This window comes from Zygosaccharomyces rouxii (assembly GCF_000026365.1).
Source record: "Zygosaccharomyces rouxii strain CBS732 chromosome A complete sequence".
NCBI lineage: Eukaryota > Fungi > Ascomycota > Saccharomycetes > Saccharomycetales > Saccharomycetaceae > Zygosaccharomyces > Zygosaccharomyces rouxii.
The window spans coordinates 746,581-769,152 of record NC_012990.1 but is presented as its reverse complement, the minus strand read 5'-3'; the positions used below and the strand labels follow the sequence as shown (position 1 = coordinate 769,152).

At 37.8% G+C, this 22,572-nt stretch overlaps 9 protein-coding genes across 9 annotated transcripts; 4 read left to right on the top strand and 5 right to left on the bottom strand.

Moving 5' to 3' along the window:
- Positions 1 to 88: 88 nt before the first annotated feature.
- Positions 89 to 1,279, top strand: BUR2 (Bur2p; the record flags this gene model as incomplete). The annotated part of the gene is made up of 1 exon (XM_002494735.1): positions 89 to 1,279. The coding sequence occupies one exon, from the start codon at positions 89 to 91 to the stop codon at positions 1,277 to 1,279; it is 1,191 nt and encodes a 396-aa protein (XP_002494780.1).
- A 287-nt stretch (positions 1,280 to 1,566) lies between these two features.
- On the top strand, positions 1,567 to 2,757 carry SPR28 (septin SPR28; the record flags this gene model as incomplete). The annotated part of the gene is made up of 1 exon (XM_002494734.1): positions 1,567 to 2,757. The coding sequence occupies one exon, from the start codon at positions 1,567 to 1,569 to the stop codon at positions 2,755 to 2,757; it is 1,191 nt and encodes a 396-aa protein (XP_002494779.1).
- Positions 2,758 to 2,792: 35 nt separating this feature from the next.
- On the bottom strand, positions 2,793 to 4,284 carry ADY4 (Ady4p; the record flags this gene model as incomplete). Its single annotated transcript, XM_002494733.1, has 2 exons — positions 2,793 to 4,189; positions 4,272 to 4,284. 2 exons carry the CDS (start codon positions 4,282 to 4,284, stop codon positions 2,793 to 2,795), a joined length of 1,410 nt encoding a protein of 469 aa, XP_002494778.1.
- Positions 4,285 to 4,482: 198 nt separating this feature from the next.
- Positions 4,483 to 7,866, top strand: RAD9 (chromatin-binding protein RAD9; the record flags this gene model as incomplete). Its single annotated transcript, XM_002494732.1, has 1 exon — positions 4,483 to 7,866. One exon carries the CDS (start codon positions 4,483 to 4,485, stop codon positions 7,864 to 7,866), a length of 3,384 nt encoding a protein of 1,127 aa, XP_002494777.1.
- Positions 7,867 to 8,253: 387 nt separating this feature from the next.
- On the bottom strand, positions 8,254 to 12,294 carry ADR1 (DNA-binding transcription factor ADR1; the record flags this gene model as incomplete). The annotated part of the gene is made up of 1 exon (XM_002494731.1): positions 8,254 to 12,294. The coding sequence occupies one exon, from the start codon at positions 12,292 to 12,294 to the stop codon at positions 8,254 to 8,256; it is 4,041 nt and encodes a 1,346-aa protein (XP_002494776.1).
- A 1,780-nt stretch (positions 12,295 to 14,074) lies between these two features.
- Positions 14,075 to 15,772, top strand: ZYRO0A09394g (uncharacterized protein; the record flags this gene model as incomplete). The annotated part of the gene is made up of 1 exon (XM_002494730.1): positions 14,075 to 15,772. The coding sequence occupies one exon, from the start codon at positions 14,075 to 14,077 to the stop codon at positions 15,770 to 15,772; it is 1,698 nt and encodes a 565-aa protein (XP_002494775.1).
- Positions 15,773 to 15,890: 118 nt separating this feature from the next.
- Positions 15,891 to 16,901, bottom strand: AHA1 (Aha1p; the record flags this gene model as incomplete). The annotated part of the gene is made up of 1 exon (XM_002494729.1): positions 15,891 to 16,901. One exon carries the CDS (start codon positions 16,899 to 16,901, stop codon positions 15,891 to 15,893), a length of 1,011 nt encoding a protein of 336 aa, XP_002494774.1.
- A 175-nt stretch (positions 16,902 to 17,076) lies between these two features.
- On the bottom strand, positions 17,077 to 19,458 carry UPC2 (Upc2p; the record flags this gene model as incomplete). The annotated part of the gene is made up of 1 exon (XM_002494728.1): positions 17,077 to 19,458. The coding sequence occupies one exon, from the start codon at positions 19,456 to 19,458 to the stop codon at positions 17,077 to 17,079; it is 2,382 nt and encodes a 793-aa protein (XP_002494773.1).
- A 738-nt stretch (positions 19,459 to 20,196) lies between these two features.
- On the bottom strand, positions 20,197 to 21,876 carry TCP1 (chaperonin-containing T-complex alpha subunit TCP1; the record flags this gene model as incomplete). The annotated part of the gene is made up of 1 exon (XM_002494727.1): positions 20,197 to 21,876. The coding sequence occupies one exon, from the start codon at positions 21,874 to 21,876 to the stop codon at positions 20,197 to 20,199; it is 1,680 nt and encodes a 559-aa protein (XP_002494772.1).
- Between the last annotated feature and the right edge of the window lie 696 nt (positions 21,877 to 22,572).

The window sequence follows — 22,572 nt, the reverse complement described above, 5'->3', positions numbered from 1 at the left end:
AGTCCGCCTAGTGGGAACCATTCAAAACGGACTGAAACGAAACAATACCATTTCCTAGCCCACCATTGTGCCTGATTCTCATCACATCATGAGTTCTGAATCTGATAATCATCAAGCAGCAACTCCAACAGCTCCAGCGGCTCCAACAGCCCCAGCAGCTCCGGCAGCTCAACCGTCTAGAAAAGAGTACAATACAAGGTTACTTTGGCCCGATATGATAAAGACGCCAAATAATACGTGGACTTTTAGCTGTAAGGAAATTGTTGAAAAACTGGGCACAAACCCCCAGGCTACAGCTGAATTGAAGCGCAATATGGAAAAATGTCTAATATATTTTTACACCGTCAAGAAAGTTCTCAACCTTTTTGATCATACCTATACGGCCTCATGCATGCTGTTCTTTAGATACTGGTACGTTTATGGACTACCACCATACCTGCCAGATTGTATTCACATTGCACAAGCCATTTTAGTGACAGCTTGCAAGACTATGGAAAATAATAGACCCATCGATGCATATATTAAGGCTACTTGTGACTATTTCATCAAAGAAACTACTGGATTGAGAGTTAGGCAAAACTTGGATAAATTAAAGTGGGACGTTAGGGATAGGCTAGTAAGCAATGAGAAAAAAATATTGTGTTGTTTTGGGTTTGATTTAAACTTAGAGAACCCAAAGGAATTAATCGAAGATATGTTTAGTGGATTTTACCGTTTCAACAGAGATTACAATTTGCCTGATGACTTTACACAAATCTTCCCCAAAATTTTACAAGAGGCACGTAATTTTATCGTTCAAGCTGTAACACAACCGGTATCGTTACTATGCGATGGTTATACTTTTGTCGCTCTGGCACTAATATACTGTGGTTTACAATACAAGAAAAACGTAGATGAGTCGTTCCAATTCCCATCAAATTTCTTCAGAGATAAATTTCCGGTCTTGGTAACTGCACAGCGGTTTGGACAGTTCTTTAACGATTATAGAGTTTTGGAAGAGAACTTTTTTGATTTAAAGAGTAATAAGAGAGAAAAATTACAAATTAGCGTTCAAGAGATTGATGAGTTGATAAATGAAGATCCATTACCGGATGGTGAAGTAAGTGATCCTTACGACTACAATTTAATTAAATCTGGTGAAGTGAGACAAGAATTAAAGGATCACATTCATAAGAGAATCAGAGACATTTATGAAAGAACAGTGGCGGAGACGAAAAAAAGGATGTCACCGGAAAATGTAGCTGATTTAGAACAAAGTAAGAAAAAGTTGAAGACCTAAAAGTACTTTTCTTATTATCATATGTTTGCCCATTTTATTATTATTATTTTTATTTATTTTTTTTCCCGGCGGTGATACTTTGGCTTCGCTAAAGTACATGAATTAAAAAAAATGAAACTTTGTGTCAATTTAGATCGAAAAAAATAAAGTCTGGTAATTATTTTTTTAAATTGATATTGGATTTAAATATTCACTGTTGTTCTCGAATTATTTTCCTCTGTTTTCCTCCCATATTTTATCTCAAGCAAGAACATAACGGAAACTATTGTTAAAAAGTTGACAGTCAAATGCCTAGTGCCGCCGATATTAGACGCCGTAGAAATGCCAGTAAGGAGTACAGGCTATGCATGCTTGTTCTTGGGGAAAGGGGAATTGGTAAAAAAACCTTTCTGAATAACTTATGTGGTAAAACGGTTTTTCCCACAGAAGAGAGGATTAAAGAAGTGCCGGAACCATCACAGGCTCATGCAAGTCCTGATATCCAATTAACGACCGAACTGGTCCAATTGGATGATGCCAGATCTACGCCGATCGATATCGTTTTGTTCCCAGGATGTGGTGATTGCATGGATAATACTTCTACACCTGGGAAAATAAAAGAATATTTGGATGCACAATTTGATATAGTCTTGAATGAAGAACTTAGAATCAAGAGAAGCCGAGTGGATACCGATAGTAGGTCTCATGTTTGCATTTATTTTATTAGAGCCACGTCAAGAGGTCTTCGAGAGTTTGATGTGCAGCTAATGAAACAGCTGGGAGATAGAGTCAACATTATACCAGTGATTGGTAAAGCGGACTTGCTTACATCAGAAGAATTGCAACACAACAAAAAATTGATCATGCATGATATCGCTAAACATGAGTTGAACGTCTTTGATTTTAAAAATGACAAACTACAGGATAGTTTGGTAGAAGCTGATGACTTTTTATGTGATGGGAGAAATGAGAAGATTCCAGACGTCAACATAAGGGACATGTTACCATTTGCCCTCATTTGTGGTGATAAGGAAATCACTGAACCTCGTGGTGAAATTGCACATGTGAGAAATTACCAATGGGGTCAAATTGTTGTGGAAGATGGTTCCAATTCCGATTTTATTTTTCTCAAGCACATTTTACTTGGATCTCATTTGCAAGAGCTGAAGGATGTTACTAACGATGTATTTTACGAAAATTATAGAACAAAGATGCTTTTATCCAAAAAAGTATCAGTAGAATATTCTCGTGAATTTATGGGCCCAGAACCTTCTCAATTACCTGCATCTGCTACAGGATCGAAACGCAGAAACGCCTTCAGTGTTTCATCATCTGTACCTGAACAAGAAAAGGATGAGTACATGCCATTCTCTAAAGAAATGGAGGAAAAGAATAAGATTATCAAGGCTTATCAGCAAAAGATCGAAGCATTAGAAAAAATGTTAAAGAATAATCCCGACGATGCTGCTGCCAAGGCCTGCTTGGAGGCTATTATGTAGACCTTTTACTTTTCGTTTCATTAGCTACATCTCTATTAAATGCCATTAAATATTTGAATCATTTCCAAAGGTAATTCTTCATGATTATCTATGTAACAGTCTTTCCAAAAGACTACCCATTCCATTCCAATTTTCCACATGGAATTTGAATATTCTTTAAAAGTATGAGCTTCACCAAGCCATTTATGCTTAACTTTTAATTTCATTGAGCTTAACATAATCGATAAATCATGATGATGTTCTAGTGGTCGATTTTCATCAAAGACCTCATCTACTATAACAAATTCACCAAACATGGATTTCAGTAAGATCTGCGGCGATTGAATCAATCTTGAATTGCTTTTAGTTTTCACATTATCCCACTCTTGGCAAATCTTGTCCAGTAGAGTGACACATTCTTTAGTCAATTTACTATCAAATGGAAGTTCGGAAGCCGCTGATAAAACCCCCAGATAGTATTTCTTCAGTGAATAGAAAAATTGTATTATTCCCATGTGAACTCCACCATATAAGACCAAACATTCCAGAATTTTATGTATACAGCGAATAATGGCTGGATCACCATTTAATTTGGTGGTCATCGATAAAATGTACCGCCTTATCGTATCGTTCAAATGCTCCCTTTGAACTCTAAGTGCCAGGTCATTAACATTGGGCATACATTCATATTCTGCCAAACTACCTTTGAAAATTGCTATGAATCTTTCAATTTCACCTAGTGATTCAAAGAACATACTCAAAATGTATCGATCTAAATAATTACCAGTAGTCATCATGGAAGGATCCGTACAGTCTATCACCGTAAACAACAAACTCTGTAAAATACTACCTTCATCCAATCTCAAAATTTCTAATTGAGATGTAATCTGTTTATCACCTTTTTCTTCAATTTCCTTCATTAGACATTTAGCACATAGTATGGCAAACATCCTCTCACAATCCTCCAAAAAATTCTTAATTTCACCTTCTAGTGGATCCAGTCGCTTAATATAGTAGATAAACTGCAGGCACCATCTAAAGTCAATGAATCCTTTCAAATAGTCACCATCAAAGTTTGCAAGATAAGCTAAAATGCCCTTGTTGGCCAAAAGGAGGAAAACTTTATAACAAAAAACATTTGGATGATCAGCGGTAGACTTCACTAATGCTTTGGCAACAACTTTAGGATTCACATTAAAATCTAACTCCACGTATTTTAACATCTCCTTGTTCATAAGTCCTTCTAACTGTAATCTTGTATAACAACTCTTGTCAAATATCATTCTCATCTTCTCTTCTGGACATAATATAAGTATCAATTTTGTAACTTTACGATAAAGTGGTTCTGAATATTTCAAAGATGTTTGAAATTCTTTGGCAATCAATTCAATCTCTTCATCCAGATATTCTAAAAGACTATGGTATTCAAACTTTCCCCCTGCGTAGCACAATTCTTTATCATAATGTTAGTCACCTTGTTTACATTCAAAAATCCATATAGAAAACCTCACGGGTATTTTATACCCTCTACTTACCATTATAATTCATCAGGATTGGCTAAAAATTTGATCCTTTTTATTTTTATACATTATTCAACGTTGGTGTCAGTGTGTCGTCGTAAGTAAATCATTTTGTGCTCTACGAGGAAGCGAACATGGAAAGAGAAGATCAAATCAACCGACTAAATTATCGAATACTAACTAATGGAAACCCATAAGAAATTCTCCGGTACTTGACTGACGTGTAATGTCTAATGGAATAATACAGAGTAATGATTCTGTTGAAAATTCTATGAAGGATCCAGCTATGCAAGAGACTCCCATCGCTGATCATCTAATGATCTCCAATGATGTCCCACACGCGACTGATGGGAGTAGAGATAATACGAGATCTATAGGGAATGGAAAAGTCTTCTCCAATGACAATGTTAATGAAAATAGTGGCGATTATTATTCTTCACCTCTGGTTGATAAAAATCGTGATATGGATGTATTTAGTAAAGAATCCAAGGGAGATGAGATCGAACATTTGCCGCAATCACCTCTAAGGCTTAATAAAAGGACACCTGATCTAGACAAGATTGCAGATTTCTTTCGAAACAATAGGACTCCCAAGCAGAAAAGACTTCTAGCTCAGTTTGAATCTTCAGTGACACAAGATACTCCGGTTTCTCAACGGCGGGATCATTCTCCTCTTCGACTCAAGAGTAATAAAAAATCATCTAGTACCGAATATGTGAGAAATCTACATAGTGTTGATGATGAACCTTCTCTAGAGGTGACAGAAGCAGATATTCAGTATAATTTGAATGCGAGCAGAGAGGGAAAAACTCTAGAGTCACAAACAGATTATGAACATACGAATAGATTGAAATTTTTTGGCCAAGGAACTCAATCTCAGGAAAAACTACAGACTCAAGGAATTCAGGAAGTCGAAAGTTTTCATCATGATAACGATACAATACAGAGACCAGATAACGATTACCATGAACATACCAAAATTTCCTCAAATGAAAAAGATCCTGATGTTTTCATGGGGAATAAAACCAACGATGAGAATATGTGCCATGAAGAAACTCGTGTAAATGATACCACTGACGGTGATATATCTGTACAATGGGTCTTCAGGTCCAATAAAAATGATCAAGAAAATAGTAACAAATCTACTCAGATAATACCCACCGGAGAAACGCAAAAAGATGAGATGAATAGCGAATTTCAAAATACCCAAACGAGTCTCTCACAGGCTAATGAAACACAAACTCAAGTCGTCGCTTCTTTCAACGCTCAAGAGACTCCAGTGGATCACAAGAAGAACGAAATGGAGTCACCGACGCAAATTGTTCGATCTCCTGAACGTAATATGGATGGAAACACGCAAGAAATCCCTTCTGAACCAGGCAGATTCAGTGGTGTTGGTGCTATCACCGAAGTTCTGGGAACAAGCCCCGCCTCCAAGTCAAGGGATATTATTGATGTCGAATCAAGGTCCAGTTCTCCAAGATACAGTGTACCTTCAGTGTCCAGAAATGATTCGGAGCAAGAAAGAGATAATCAGGGAAAGGTCTTACTGCAGATCTCAGGTAAGCCAGAATTATTTCCCAACTTTGATATCGAGCCAGGGGCGGAAGAGAATGCAGATAAAAACACAGCTATTGTAATTAGTGAAAATGACCTTACCCAAGACTTACCTGAACTAGAAGAACAGGGTTCACAGGAAAAGAGGAAAGAACAGGAGTCATTCAGAAGAATCGCAGATGGTTCATTTGAAGAATCACAAGAGATCACTAAAAAAACTTGGAAAAGAAGTGGAAGAACTAGACCAACCATTGTGCAAGAAGAGGAAGAAGAAGAAGAAGAAGAAGAGGGAGAAGAAGGAGAATTAGACGAGAGGTGCAGAAATCATCCGAAAAAAAAGTTACGACGTGGAGATACAGACCACGGTCATCAAGTTCAGGTGCAAACACCAGATACTAGTCCTCAGATTGATGGTGAAAAATCAGCCTTAACAGAACTTCGTTCTGGAAATGAAGTTCCATCTGAAAGTTGGTTGGAAAAAATTAGAGACTTCCCTCAAGATGTTAGGAAAAGGGAGGAAGATTTTTTATCTAAGAAAGATATCAAATTCGAGGATGCAGTTTGGTGTCAGTACAATCTCAACTACTGTTTTTACCCTGGCCGCCTGATTTCATACGATGAGAAGGCAGATGGTTGCTGGGTCGTCTTCGAAACTGGGCAATCATTGACAAAGAACGATGATATATATTACCTGGACATCAGGGTTGGTGATACGGTTAATTGGCATGGCAGAGTTCATAAAGTGATAGCATTGGAACGTAGAACTCAAGACCCCATTGTGATAAGGTGCATTCGCGGTTACGATACCATTCATCTCAAGAAACGGAATGTTTCTGGAAAACTAGGGAAAAAAACCTCTGTGGTACCGCTTTCATCGATTAGTTTAGATTTAAACGAATGGGCCAAAAGACCAAAAGTAATATTGGAGGAAGGTTCACATACCAGAGCCAAAGCCTTCAAGTTCCTGCAACATCCAATTCGTGGCAGGAAAAGCATCACCAGTTTATCCCCTAGGAAGGCCAGACTTGATTCAGGAGCAACGGGTAGACTGACATACAAAGAGGATTCTGATGATGAATCCAATGATAGCGTGGATTCTGTTGGTAAAAATGGTATAATTGAATTATCTTCTAAATTGGAATCGCCTGGCTTGAAAAGGAAACTATTCAATTCCCAGGATCCAGGGATCTTTAAAGACTGTTTGTTCATATTGTCTGGTCTTAATGAGGAGAAATATGAGCTTTCAGAAGTGATAGGTTCATTAGGTGGGAGAATCGTTGATGCAGGGTTCCCCGACTTATTTGATTTTGAATTTTTAGAGGAGAGAGACCAACATATTGAGAAATATACGTTGAATTTGGGCTGGAAATCCAATATAAAATCAGAAAACCTTAGGTTTGGGTGTCTTCTTTCTACAAAACATCTTCGAAGCTTAAAATATCTGGAAACTTTGGCGTTAGGATGGCCCACTTTACATTGGAAATTTGTGGAACGGTGCGTCTCCGATGGTAAATTATGCACGAAGAACATACACCAATATCTTTTACCTTCAGGTGAAAGTTTTAGATTAAACTCACGAAGTGAAGATCAATCTGGTATAATTAAATCCAACGATATTTTCCAATTTTACCTCCTGCTTTTGCAAAATGCATTACTCAAGGATCAAATTGGACATAATTATCACGTTTTATCCGACTACGTCGTCATAATTTTTGGTCATTCAGGACTGGATCAATTCATAAGATTCATACTAGCTTGTTTGGGTGTCAAAACGACATTCCAAATTTCTAGTAAAATTGGAAATTTTGCGACAATCCAGAATTTAAATGTTTTAACGAATTTTACTAATACTATTTTGCTAGGACAAGACAATTCCAAAATAATTATTTACATCAATGGGGACAATGGGCTTCCAAATGAAATTTTAGAAGAAATCAAGGGAAGAATTTGGGGAGAATTTGTTAATGGTGGACAAACATCTCCGAATTTTCATGTGGAATCGAAAGAATGGTTAATCCAAACTTTAATCAATGGAAATTCTGGGTTCGATTAATTTTTTATAAAACGGGGAGACGATTTTATGAGGGGCGGGATTATTGGAATCACTGCAGCATGAAGTCATTAACATAAAAAAGTTGTTATTTTTACACTATGTACAGTACAAGGGCGACGGGTAGTAAATACGATAAAAATACTAATAACAAAATAGGGACCTTGAATTTATTCTTTAATTTTTTCTACTCTTTGCAATCCACCCTCTTCCTCACAATAATTTGCGGAAAAAAAATAGGGCGTGTTTTGATATCAACAACTAAGAGTAATAGTAAAAATAATATTCGTTACTATAATTGTAATGATAATAATAAACGAGCACAAGAAACAAATCAGCAAAAGCCAATATCATATACATGTATGAAAAAAAATGCGAACTTATAAATAATCAAACTTGTGTTTGCAAAAATTTGTTAATTAAATCTCCTGAGCTGTGATTTTTTGTCATGGTAACGGTGCTATTAGATGAAGCATTTTTCGCCATAGTAGCGTTGGAACCATCTTCTCGACTCATTTTAAACATATTTGATTTTCGTCTTTTCTCATCAATACAATCCTCTAATTGTTGGAAATCTGCAATCATTTTTTTAAAGATGTGACAATGGGCATATATTTCTCTAATGTGGGTGAAAAAACATTTGGCAATGACAATATATTTATCCGAGAGTTGATACCTTTCTGCAAATCCTTGTTTGGAAAGATTACCTTCATCGTTGTTTGAGTTAACACTCCCGCCGACATTATCGTTCGCGTTGTTGTCGCTGTTGTTATTTTGATAACGAAGTAGATCAACTGATGATTTAGAAGGTAAGAAATCATTATCATTAGAAGTTGGAGAAGAAGGACTTTTGAATTGAATTTCTTCATAGTTAAAGGCTGTAGTTGTTGGTGATGCATAGGGGTAATAAGTCGGATGGTTATTATTGAATAGGAATTCGTTGGTAGGTTGCTCAGACATGTTAAGGAAAGATGCATCATTAAATGCATGTACCAAAACGTTATTAATCAACTTTTCCAATTTATGAGCATTGATTGTGGAAAACTTGGCTGATGCATCCGATTTTGGATGGTGCTGCAAATAAGTATTGGTCAATGAAACATCTTGAAATTTAGCAAATTCCATTGGATACAGGTTAGAATACTTGGGGATCAATAGATTATTTGCTAATTTCTTTAGCTCTGTGAAGATGCACAGTAACTTAAAATTTGGAGTGCATTCGAAATCGAGGATGAATTTAATCAAAATGAGAAAATTACAGTAAAAACCTTGACAGTTGAACAGAGACATGTTTGTCTTATCCAATTCGATAGCAGTACCATTTTCGTTAAGAGTAAGGAAATGGGACACATTTTTAATGGAAAAATTCAATGCCACTAGGAAATCTGTTAAGAGACTATAAGAACCTTTTGTTAAAATGTTAATGGATGATGGATCCAAAAATGAAGTAAACAGTTCCCTTAATTTACCGTTCCAGATTTTAGAACCGAATGTAACGTCAATCTTAGTGAGAAAAACCATTGACATTAGACAATTCCTCAAAGTGATACTATCAGAATTTAAAATATCATGAGCTGTAACGATATTTGGATCTGAATCTATCTGTGAAAGCTGTGTCTGATTGAGTTCCAATTTTTTGGTATCGATTCTTGTTAAAAATACATGGAATGGGGAAAAATTAATTTCATTGAATTCATAGTACAACATAGCCGTGGTCAAGCATTCGGGAATTGAATGCATACCAGTATTGTTGAAAGTGAAACTGTGATAAAATTTTTGGAAGTCTACAGTATATTTTTTCTTCGTGGACTTGCTGGGGACCAATAACGAACTATTCAGCCAAGTAGATTCATCATCAGGAATACAAACAGGATCCAAGTCCTTTTCATTGAGGAAAAGCTTAGATCCAACTCGATAGAAAATTTTGAGAAATTGGCAAATTTTGTAAACCATTAATGTACATCTGATTTTGGATTCAAAGAAAACATAATCACAGGGATTATCGAAGGTTAAATCTTTGTAGCTGGAAAAAAATTCATGACAATCGATAGAGATAATTTTCAAGAAATTACCCTTGATGATGGAGCAAATAGCACTCACTTGACGTTTAATCATTCCAGAGTCCATTCTTTCCAAATAATCTGCAAATAGTGCAAAGGTGATGCTTAAAATCAAAGATTGTATCAACCAAATTCGTTGACGATTTTCATAACGTACTCCCTCCATCGGGGTTTCACCAGCAGATTGTTGTCTCTGTTGTTGTTTACGTCTCTCCAAGTACACATGAAGAACACGGCGGCTAATCTCGTAAAGTTCCATAGTTCTCGAGTTACAACCTGATTTATAAATGGATCCAACGGTAGCCACAAAGAGGGGTAAACACGCAATGTTTGAATATTGTAGATACTGTGAATCTTCTTCATCATTCGTATCACCTTCATTGATATAATTCATCAAAGATGGTAAATCTAATTGGAAAAAATCAGGATGAATAAAAGCCGTATGCGGGTTAAAATATTTCTGAAAATACGACGAATATCCATTTAATTCACTGCAACTAGGTAGAATGAGATCCTTAGAGATGAAAACTGGATCTGAACCTAAAACACCATTGCAATGATTACTATAATATCTCAAAGAATGTAGACAAATTTGACGTAATTCATGTGTGAACAATTTAGACGATGGTAAATCTTCAGAATTGAGATTATTTGGAGGTGATGCTCTCGAAATATTGGAAAGTGTCAAGTAGTCCAAACCATAAAAAGTATAATTATCATTAGCACTCGTTGAAGTTTGATTTGTTGATCCCATCGTAGGATCCGTTAAATTTTCATCATTACTAGATGATAAAGGAAATTGATGAGGAATATTGTAAACATCAGATTGTTCATCCTGAATATAATGACCGAATATCGTTTGTACATCCTTTGTGAACTCTGACAAATCTCCCATACCATTATCATTGAATTCTAAACGATTGAACTGTTCCAGCAAGGCGCCCGTGTTTGAGTTCCCATCAATCGTATGCAAAGGCGCCACTGATGATGAAACGCTATCAGTATGATTAGCCATAGGGAGCCAATCATCTTCTGTTTCTGCAGTTGTTGTTGTTGTTGTTGTTGCTGCGGTCGTTGCAGTCGTTGTTTGTGTTGTTGCAGAAGCAGTTGATCCGGTTAAAGAATCACGTACCCCTAAAGCTCCACTACCGCTTATCGATGACCTACTTGGTGAACCAATATTCTTTGTCACATTACGGATTGGTCTTGGTAGAGGTGCACTATTATTTCGATTCATGAATAGAGATTTCACTTGCAATCTACCATCCTCTTCATTAATGGCCCAAGATAATTTTCTCGATTTGTTATTTTCAAAATAACTGTTATCAATAGTCTCACGGCGTAGTTCACCAGAACTTTGCGGAAAATTTCCAAGGCGAATACTAGAATTGCTAGGATCTACACTTGAACTATTTGGAGAATCACCAGGGGTGGGCCCACCCGCCGCCGTTGCGGATCCGGAAGTTGTCACATTTTGATTATTGTATTCATAAATCCAATCATTAGAGTCTAACATGTTAAATTCCCAGGGCGCGTTTAGTTCTAAAGGTGCGATACTTTCCATAAAACCATTACCATTACAATTACCATCATCACCAATACCGTCAAAATTATTTGATTTTGTCGCATTATTTGATAAATCATCATCCATCATATTAATTGGCAATAACTCGGGTGTTGAAAACTTGACCCTATCAGCTTTATGCCATTGTTCATTCTGAGCAGGCGCCACATAATTCCCAGATTGTGCACTATAAGAAGCTCTACGTCCTCTAATCGGTGGCAGAGACGATGGATGTGAAAGATTTGGTGTCATTGTTGCAGCAACATTTGCAGTATTTACAGCATTTGCAGCATTTGCAGCTGTAACAGATCCACTTCGCCTACCTTTACTAACCCGATTATTACTATTTTCCTTAACATTATTCTGTTTAATAATAGTATCACCATAGTTACCGCCATGGATCTTATGAGCATGCCTTAAAAGTAGATCCCTTCTACTAAATTTTCTATTACAGATACCACAACAATAAGGCTTTTCCTTTGTATGTGACCTTTCATGCCTCGTCAAATGCTCTTGTCTAGCAAATGCCCTTGTGCAAACTTGACAGACAAATAGTCTTGGTTTACCACTTGGTGTTCTACCGTTAAGCCTTAAATTTTCCGGTAACCTGTTGAACTGTTTATTCACTCTCGAATTCATACTATGATTTTCCGTATTATTATTATTATTATTATTATTATTATTGCTAATAGGCTTTTGGTCACTTAGCGTTAAATCTTCCCCTGTAACACTTGTTGCTGAACTAGCAATAGTTGTAGTAATTTCTTTCTCATCACTACTGCGATCTATCAGCTCGTTCATCTCCATACTTGACGTTTGAATACCAATCAAAAATACGTATTAAACTTAATAATAACAATAATGCTATTCGTAATATCTTTCTTTTCTAGTGGGCTTCTGACCTGTCCCCTCAACCCCACTTTATTAAAATCCGAAACGCGGATTCCCGATTATTTGTTATTCGGACTAAATCAAAAATAAACTTGTAGGTAAAAAGGAAGAATATTAACAACCCTCTCTTTTTAAGATCGTACCAGCCAGCCAAATCAACTAGTTGGAAAAGTAAAACCAAATGTGTTATATGCAGCAGCGCATCAACTAACCAGAGTTGATGTAAAATATCGGGACAAAAAAATACAAAAAGAAAAACACACTTTGGAGGCAAGGAAGATTTGATCAAAGATGAAGAACCTTCACAAGTCTCTATTAACAGTAGCAATCAATATATATATATATATATGTATACGTATATGTGCACTGAAACTTCTCGTATTCTCGTGTCAGCGGCTATTTCTTGACATGTAGGTGTAAGGAAGAGAGGAACGAAATTTTTCGGTTCGTTCTTTTCTTCCCCACCTCCTTTATATAGCTACCCCTGACAAGTAAATAGTAGGCACTCCATTGACAGAATCAATCCGGATAAGGGGAACCGTGCAGGCAACTTTTACCGCATCAGAACATCATGCCATTATGTAAATATATTACGTATGTCGGTACAGCCATGTTCCAACATGACATATATTCGCGGGGTTATCTTCGAGTGCATGTGAATCATACGGGGAGAGAAAGAGAGGGACAGATGGGAAGGTAGTTTCGAACGAAGGGGGAGGCGGGGTTAAAACAAACAAAAAGAAGACGTCGATCTAGTAACAGGCGGTAGAAAATGGCGCAGAATAGCCGCGTATCTACCGTGCATGAATCGACATACTTCCCTTAACAATAGAGAAACTCCCCTGATACATGAGTGATATAGGCTGGGAGAAAATTCTTTAAATCGAACATTCCAACTTGTCCATGGGCCTAGCTTTGCCTAGTCAAGGAGTGATAAACCGGAATTTTGTAGCCCTTACATAGCAGGGATACTTTCTTTACCTTGCGAAAACCATAATTACTGGTTCTCTCCCTGCTAATCATATGACTGGTCGTAGGCCCGATGTCTCGTTCGTTACTATAGGCGACGCGTTCGAGCCCCTCGCTTCTGTACTCCGAGGAGGCTGAAACCCGCGGGGCTTTCCCATCACAATAGAGATTCTTCCAACTGCCCTTCGCCTCCACCTGTAAAACTTTGCCGCCGAGAAGTGGGAGGGAGAGAAACGCAAAGGGCCCCTTGTAATTTGGAAGAAGAGTAACGAACTGTACACAAAACATACGCACACCACCGCAATTCCCGATACTAAAAGAGTAACCCTCCCCTTTTTTTTTTTTTTTTTTTTTCTATTCTTCTCTCCTGCTGCCCCTTGGAGAACAATAAGCTTAAAAGCAAACAAAAGTTCCAGCTGGTTCCACATGATTCGATTCTAGTAAGACCAAGATTAAGCAAAGAATGGCGTCATCGGACATCTTCTCTCTTCTACGTTACAGCGGTTCCATAACAATCTATCATACCGCTGCGTCTCGGTATTTATATTTTTAGGGGGGGATTTGTAAATGCATCGTGGGTATATAAGGGAAAAGAAAAACTGTATTATGAAGATTATGTGTCTCCCTTCCTGGATGTGCTTATACAAAGTATAATAAACTTTTAGTACACAGGAATAGACAAGGACAGTGAGGTCAGCTGATTTATACATTTAAGCTCTACAGGATAATGGCAGACAAATTGAGTCAAAAATTAAATAAAATGAGCCAGTCTTCTTCAAAGAAGGCTGGTGTCTCTGCGGCTAAGGAGACAGGACCTTCAGGTATGGGCAGTCCAGTTTCTTTCCCAGTAGAGGATGAAGAACCAAAATCGAAAGTTGGTGAACAACAACAACCACAACCAAGAAGGAAATCTTTTCTTGAGAATAATAATCCCCAAGAATTTCAACCAATGCCACGTAAGAAACGTGTCTCTTCTTTGTCTTTGAGTGATCAATGGTCAGCAGTGACTCCATTGCATCCCGAAGGTTCATCTTCGAAAGTTTCTCGTCATGGTAGTGTGACAAGCGGTGGACATAAAGGCTCACGTAGTCGTAAAAGTTCTATACCAGTTCGTCATAGGAAGTCTGTGGTCAATCACGAAAGGGTCGCATCTTATGCTTTTGCATTTGACATTGATGGTGTTTTGGTCAAAGGTCCTGAAACTATTCCTCAGGGGCCTGAAGCTTTACGTATGTTGAATGGCCATAATAAATACAACATCAAAGTTCCCTACATCTTCATTACCAATGGTGGTGGTAGGTCAGAAAAGGCACGTTGTAGAGATTTGAGCAAACGTTTAGGTATTACCGTTACAGAGGATCAAGTGATCCAAGGTCATACCCCAATGAAAGATTTGGTTGATGTCTATGAAAATGTTCTAGTTGTAGGGGGTGTCTTGGATTCTTGCAGGAAGGTTGCTGAAGGATACGGATTTAAGAACGTTTACATTCCATTAGATGTTATGAAGTGGAAGCCTAGCGTTACCCCTTACTACGTGCTAAATGAAGAGGAGAGGAACATCGCTAAGGATGTAGATTTCTCAAAAATTAATATTCAAGCAATATTAGTGTTTGCAGATTCAAGAAACTGGGCCGCCGATCAACAAATTATCTTGGAACTATTGATGAGTGAAAAAGGTGTTATGGGAACAATTAGCCCAACTTATGATCAAGGCCCAGGGCTTTATTTTGCTCATAGTGATTTTGTTTGGGCAACCGATTATGGTCTTTGTAGATATGGTATGGGTGCATTGCAGGTTTCGATTGCAGCTTTATATGAAGAGCATACTGGTAAAGAACTACAGGTTACTAGATTTGGTAAACCACAGAGAGGTACATTTAGATTTGCTGAAAAAGTGCTATCAAATTGGAGAAGAGAAACACTCTCTGAACATGTTGAAAACTTAAAATTAGAAGATCCAGATGAAGGTGAAAATAAGGAAACGCCTTTTGGTGATTCCGATTCGGAAGAAGATGAAGCAGATTGGGGTAATGATAGTGGTGAAAGACCCGGTGATTTAGTTTTGGAATTACCACCAGCTTCAACAGTATATTTTGTCGGTGATACACCGGAATCTGATATTAGATTTGCTAATTCTCATGACTCAACTTGGTACTCCATCCTCGTCAAGACAGGTGTTTACAAGGATGGCGTTACACCAAGGTATACCCCAAAGAAAACATGCGAAAATGTTTTGGAGGCCGTTAACTTTGCAATTGAAAGGGAACATGCAAAGGAATTGAAAGAATGGAATGAATCGTGTGCTGAAGAAACAGTGATTCATCAAGAAGGAAATAAAAAACCAGTTAAAGAAGAGGACGATGAAGGAGAAGCACCATTGACTACGAATGACTTAAAATCGATAAGGGCCGAAACTTCAAGTTAGGATACGTATTAATGGAAAGTAGATAATAACAAAATATGTTTAATGACGATTCTATAATATACTATAATGAGTGACTGGGAAAAAAAAAAAGTAAAAAAATTAGCATAATTAGCATAATTTATAGGACTGCACCGAACCCAAAGGTCAGTTTGATAGATCTTACATAGTACTCTTCAAAATTACCTCTGACACGATCCTCTTCACCGACAGGTATACCTGACCAACTAACTTGCAATTTAGTCTCATGGTACTCTTGAGACTCATGAAATTCCATCACTAATTTAGAAACAACCTTTTCACTCCATTCCTTCAATCTCCATTCAAATACCAATCTGGTGGGTTCCTTACATTCCAATAATTTACTTGTGACGTTACCACCAAATAAATCGAATTGATCACCAGTTTTCAATTGATCACCTGGTGTTGCACTTTGTAATGAACCCCTTGACCAAGCCATGATAAGTGGCTTGTATAAAAATGTACGGTACAGTTCAATTGCAGGCACGTTAAAAGTAGGCTCTAAATGCAATGATGAACGGTTAGCACCACTTGTAGTTGGGGCTGAAGATTTCGTAGCGGTTGTTGGTGCTGGTTTTGGAGTTGATGCTGGCGTTGCTGACGACGATGATGTTGTTGATGCATTTGCTCTTGTGAATTTAGATTTAACTTGAGATTCAGGAACTTGAATATCACTTGCATGAACTGCCAACAGATCCTTACCAAAATTTTGGAAAACTGTTCTTAATTGTGGTAACAATTTCTCTCTGATAACTGGTTTGACTTCGTTTAATTTGGTGGTTTCCTTGTAGATGGAAATTTCGAATTGATAGTCGGATTCTTCACTGTCAAATGCCACTTCAGGGACGTTAATACTACCATCAAATGGTAAATCTTCAACGTGTCCCTTGATTAAAAGGACAACTTTCAAATCGAAAAGCGAAATAGCTTTACCCTTACGTTGGTTAACTTCACAATCACCTTCTACTGAACTCACAGAAGCAATTTCTGCAAATTTACCATTAACATCACCTGTATTCAATTTTGTCAATTTTTCGCCAAAATATTCACGAGCCCATCCAATACAGTTTTTATCAACCCAATGCCAATTGTTAGGATTATGAACGACCATTTTTTAACACTAATAACACCCCTGTTGCTACACTTTTCTACCTCAGCATGATCAGAACATCAAATATTATTTATTACCTTTAAATATTCTTATATATATTCTATAACGAGCTCTCTTCCATGTTCAGCCGTTTCCATTCTGGAAAGTTCCAAATAGCCGGGTTACCGATCCCAGTTCACATAAATTCCGAAAGATTTGTAGTAGTCATTGATGGTAATCCACCACCAAGGAAGTCTAACATCATGTGCATACCACCACCACCACTGTACTCATCGACATCTTGTGGCAACACTTGAGATACACCTTCCAAGAACCAAATCTTGTCCTTCATCTCTGTAGTAAATCCTCTCAGTAATTTGTAGTAACTTCTCATAATTCTCATCGCACCAGCGTCACCTGTCATAAGTAGCGCTAAAAAGGTCTTGTCCAGCAGTGCTGGAAATGCAAAGACCCTTAGTATGAAATCCGATTGATTTTTTTCCCTTTGTAATTTATCCAAGTAGGCCAATGTGATGAGATATGGTGAATCAATTTCCACCGGATAAAGATCAGCAATACTTTCGTCAAAGCAAACCAATTCAGAAATCGTGGCCGATTCCTGGTTTATAACGTCACCTAAATCGCTAAGATCCACAGAAATTAAGTTGTAAAATCTTGATCTTTCAGTTAGTGGCCAAACCGCCGTTAAAATTGTAGCAGCACCTTTAACATGGAAAATCCACGCTGATGGTGACATCGAACTTGGATTTGTTGTACCTTGGTTCGATGCATTTGCCAGTGAATCCATTATTAAGATTAGCGCACTTGCCACTAGGGCATCTGTATTATCTTCAGAAATTTGTAGAACGGCTTGCCTTAACAATCTAAGAGCGTCCAACCTGTGGCATGAAACGTAAGGTTCCAAACCTGATTCTGTACGTGATAAATGTGTCGCACTAAATGCCAGCAGTGAATGCATTAAAAATGGGTGTTCAAATGCAAGTTCAGGAATCTCTGTACTCCACACTTCACGACCTGAAATCCCTGCAGCCGTAATCGATGGCCAGACTTTTGTGCAATAATGATGGAACAATTTCAAATCTATCAAGTTTAAATTTCCTTCGCGAGATAACTGTAAAAGGTTAGCTACGTATCCATCACTAGAATCATTACGCGAAGAAACCTGTTCCTGTGCAGGATGTTGATCCGTCCTACCAGCTCCTGCTAGAGTAGCAGTTGTACCTGGTACAGCAGTAACCGATGGAGATGATGTGGCGGCCGCAGCATTAATCGACGTTTTCGTCATGGGAGTTATTGGTGCAGCTGGTGAAATTGTTGGATTATTCGGTAAACTTGGAGTTGCAAGCATGTGCACAGCACTATGTTCATTGTCATTATTTGCAGTTGTCTCCTCATTTCCATTTCCATCACCGTCGCCCTTAGTTGCCTGTTCTTGTTGCTCTTGCATATTCGCCAGGGCTTCCTCAGCATTAGATGCCTTTGAAGCTTGAGAATTACCAGGATATTTGATACCCAGTAATTCTTGAAAATCGTAAGTTACACCTCCAATACCCGCCGTGGGAAACATACCCATTGCCTTTAAATTGATGCTTGCCTTGTTGAGTTGAGCAATTGATTCAGCTTGAAATGAAGGCAGAGTTGGCGGTTGAGCAGGAGGCTGCTGCTGCTGCTGCTGCTGCTGCTGCTGCTGCTGCTGTTGTTGTTGTTGCTGTTGCTGTTGCTGGAAACGATTTGGAGAAAATATACTACCAATACTATTGGTAATATTCATTCCAGCAGGTTGCAAAGGTGGACTATTTGGCATTTCAAAAGCAGCATATTTTTCAGAATTCGACAGTGTCATCAACTGCGGCAATAAAAGTAGCTGTTGTTGTAGCTGCTGCTGCTGCTGCTGCTGATTCAAATGTGAACTTTCAGATCCTAATGGTGGTAATAGTAGTCCATCAAGCATACCCCGAGAACCGTTTGTCGTGGAGAACGTCTTGTCTGGAGACCCTATATTCTTATGTGTCTGCTGCCGCTGCAGTAACTGCTGCGGAACCTGTGGTAATTGCTGAGGTTGTGGAAGCTGCTGTGGAGTAGAAGTCGGAGGTGCCTTTGCTGGCATTCCTTCAAATATCCTTCTCTCCTGCAAATCTGTCTGTGTGATTTCTTCAGGTGTAGGGTTTGGAGCCCTAGAAGCAGAACGACTACTATCACAACTAGAATCGTCACTCGAATGATCGGCAAGTTCGCTTGCGGGCACCCTTTCTTCTTGACCACTGGCAGCTCTTCTCGTAACATATTTCACTACCGTAGATTCTCTTCTCTTTTTTGGTTGTGCGGGTGTGTAGACACAATCCAGCTTCATGTTAACACATTTGCGACATAGGGGCTTCCCTTCATCACATTTAACCCTCCTCCTCTTGCAGTTATCACAGCCATTCTTTGATTTATTATGAAATTTTCTTTTACCAGTTGACGTTATACTAACTTTCTTGCCGTCGATTTCTATTAATTCAACTACTTTCTCTCGTTTTTTTAATACACTTTTCCTATCCATTTTATCCTTTATCATTGATTTTAGAAAACTCTCGATAACTCTAGCGAATGAATAAACCTAATATTATAGCCTCTAAGGCCATTCCGGCACCTGTCCAAAGAAATACAAAAACTAAACTTCGCCTGTCGAGAGATACCAGCTTGTCCTATATCGAATGAATAAATATCTAATAGCTTCTTGTATATTAATCCATTAATGGAATGCCATGAGCTTGTTGATCTTTTAAGACTCAAACTCCCCTTCTCGTTTAGCTACCACCTGATGAGTTCGGTAGGCTCATGAAATCTTAAACGAGCTTCCGACTTCATAAACGACATCAGTTGGTGATAATAATAAAAAAAAAATAAAAAATGGTGTCAGTAAATCAGTGGGAAACGAAAAACAAGATGATTGACTGGAATGACGTGGATTAGACGAGACAAGAGTAGAATACACAGAGCAAAATTATTTTCGCATTTATGACCGGATAGTATTATCCATGAAGAGAAAAATGGGATGAGAATGAAGTTTATTTGACTTGATCATAATCTCTGTTCTTGATATACATACTACGATATTATCACTCAACCGGAGTTGTAGGCAGGCGTCTTAGAAAGGAAGCCGGAATTACTCACCGCACCCTCCTGCTGGTAAAAAGTCTTGGTAGTTAGTTGCCATGGCAAAAAAAAAAAAAAAAAAGAGGCTCTTATTCTTATTATTATTATTATACAGGGAAGGAGGTATATCTCATATCAGTGAGCACGGAACCGGAGTTCAGTGTCCGTGAGGATCCTCCTTAGGTGGCTCTGGGTCTACTGCAATCATGGTGTCGATTCTTAGGATAGCGACGCATGCTTCCAATGCAGATTTCAAAGATTTAACTTTGCTTATAGTTGGTTCTAGAACACCAGATGATACTTCGTCGACTATCTTACCCTTGATTAAATCTAAACCGTAATTTTTGTAATTACGTCTTTTATGGTCATCTAGTTTAGCCATTTGACTTGCAGCGTGATAAGCTCTTAGTTTAGCGATCAGTTCGCTTGAGTCCTTTGCAGCATTGACGGCTAGAGTCTTTGGGATAACTGTTAGAGCTTGTGCAAATTCAGCAATTGCTAATTGTTCACGAGATCCCACTGTTGTTGCAAAATTATCCAAATAGATGTTCAAGGCGGTTTCCACACAACCACCACCTGGGACCACATTACCACTTTCTAAGGTTCTCTTGACAACTGAGAGTGAATCGTGAATAGAACGTTCCATTTCATCAAGCGAGTAATCGTTAGGACCACGGAGCACAATCGACGATGAAGAGTGCTTAGAGGTACCTTTAATCAAAATACATTCATCATCGGAAAATTTAGATTGCACCACTTCCTGACAAGTACCTAAACTGCTACTTTCGAAAGTTTCATCACCTTCCAAGTTCGACATTGAACTGATCAAAGTAGCACCGGTTGCACGAGCAATTCTTCTTAAATCTTCCTTCTTACAGCGCCTTACTGCCATTATCTTAGCTTCGACAAACTCCTTCAAACACAAATCATCAATACCCTTTGTAGTTAACACAACTTGTGCGCCAGAATCAATAATTTTCTTGACTCTTTCTAAAATGATTCCTGCCTCACGCTTACGAATTTGTTCTAATTGTTCAGGATCATCAATATTGATTTGTACACCCATTGCCATACGAGCCTTTTGTAGATTTATATCAAGACATGCAATTTTAACGTTACCACCTCCGATACGTTTGGGACATGCTTGAGATGCGACTGTACAGTTTAGTGCATATCCATGTACTAAAACAGACTCTTTAGCACTCTTACCATGTGCCTTTAGAATATTAACTGCCTTAACTGGATATTTGACTTCATTTTTCGAATTTTGAGTTTTCACGGCTAATAGAGCATCCACCACTAAATTACTGAAAAACTCTGATTCTGAACCGATAATCTTGGATGACATACTAGTCTTGGCAATATTAACCAAAGTACTCTTACCCAAAGTGTCAACGCTAATGGAAAGAACCTCATTAATAAACCTAATAGCTTCTCTCAATGCGAGTCTAAATCCTGTGATGATTGTGGTAGGATGAATTTTATTCTTTACTAGTTCATTGGCTCTTCTTAATAATTCTGCAGCTACAATAACAACACTTGTGGTACCATCACCAATTTCACGATCCTGTTGTTGGGCCAATTCAACTAGAATTTTACCCGCTGGATGCTGTACGTCTAGTAGTGATAGAATCGTTGCACCATCATTTGTAACTGTGAAATCACCAATATCGTCGACAAGCATTTTGTCTAATCCAACTGGACCCAATGAAGATTTAACAACATTAGCCACTGCAGCAGCAGCTAAGACATTTTGATTTCTAATGTCATCACCACTAATCTTTTCACCACCAAGGAAAAGGGTGTCTGAATGAGAATTATTATACACCTGAGACATTGAAACTTAAGACAATTGGAGAATTCTGTAGCTTCCTATTCTGATCTCCCTTGATGAATATTATACTACTATAGAACGTTAAGTAGTTCTCTTATTGCCACTCAGTGGGAAAAAAAGTTTTTCGAAGAAAAAAAAATAAATTAAAAAAAAAAGCGAAAATGCGATTTCGGGAATCGAACGAAAGACTCTTTTAATTATTGTAAAGGAGCCTTGCGAGTTTCGAACAGATATCATTCTTTTTCTCCTAAAGCGTCCATTGAGAATTGAACTCGCGTCTAATATTCGCGTCAGACTTATTACTATTGTCATAAATGGATATACTAATGTTATCACTCCATATACGGCTTAAAATAAAAATAAGACGACAATGAGCACCGCTCACTTGAAGCTGATGTATCATTGTAGCTTTCAAGATTTTTGTTGAAGAATTTTTGTTGAAGATTTAACTATCAAATTTTCTTTTTTTTTAAAGTATGAACATATATCTTGGGATGGCTGCTGTAAGGTATGGGACCGTGGAATTGTCTGTTAAGTAAAAAGATATGTTTTTTTTAAAAAAAAAAAAAAAAAAAAAAAAATAAAAAATAAAAAATAAAAAGACAAAATAAATTTCAACAGCCAAGATTCTTCTCGAATCCCTTTGCATTCATTCACATTTTTACCTTCAGCTTTTTCTTTTTTTCCTTTCAATTTTTT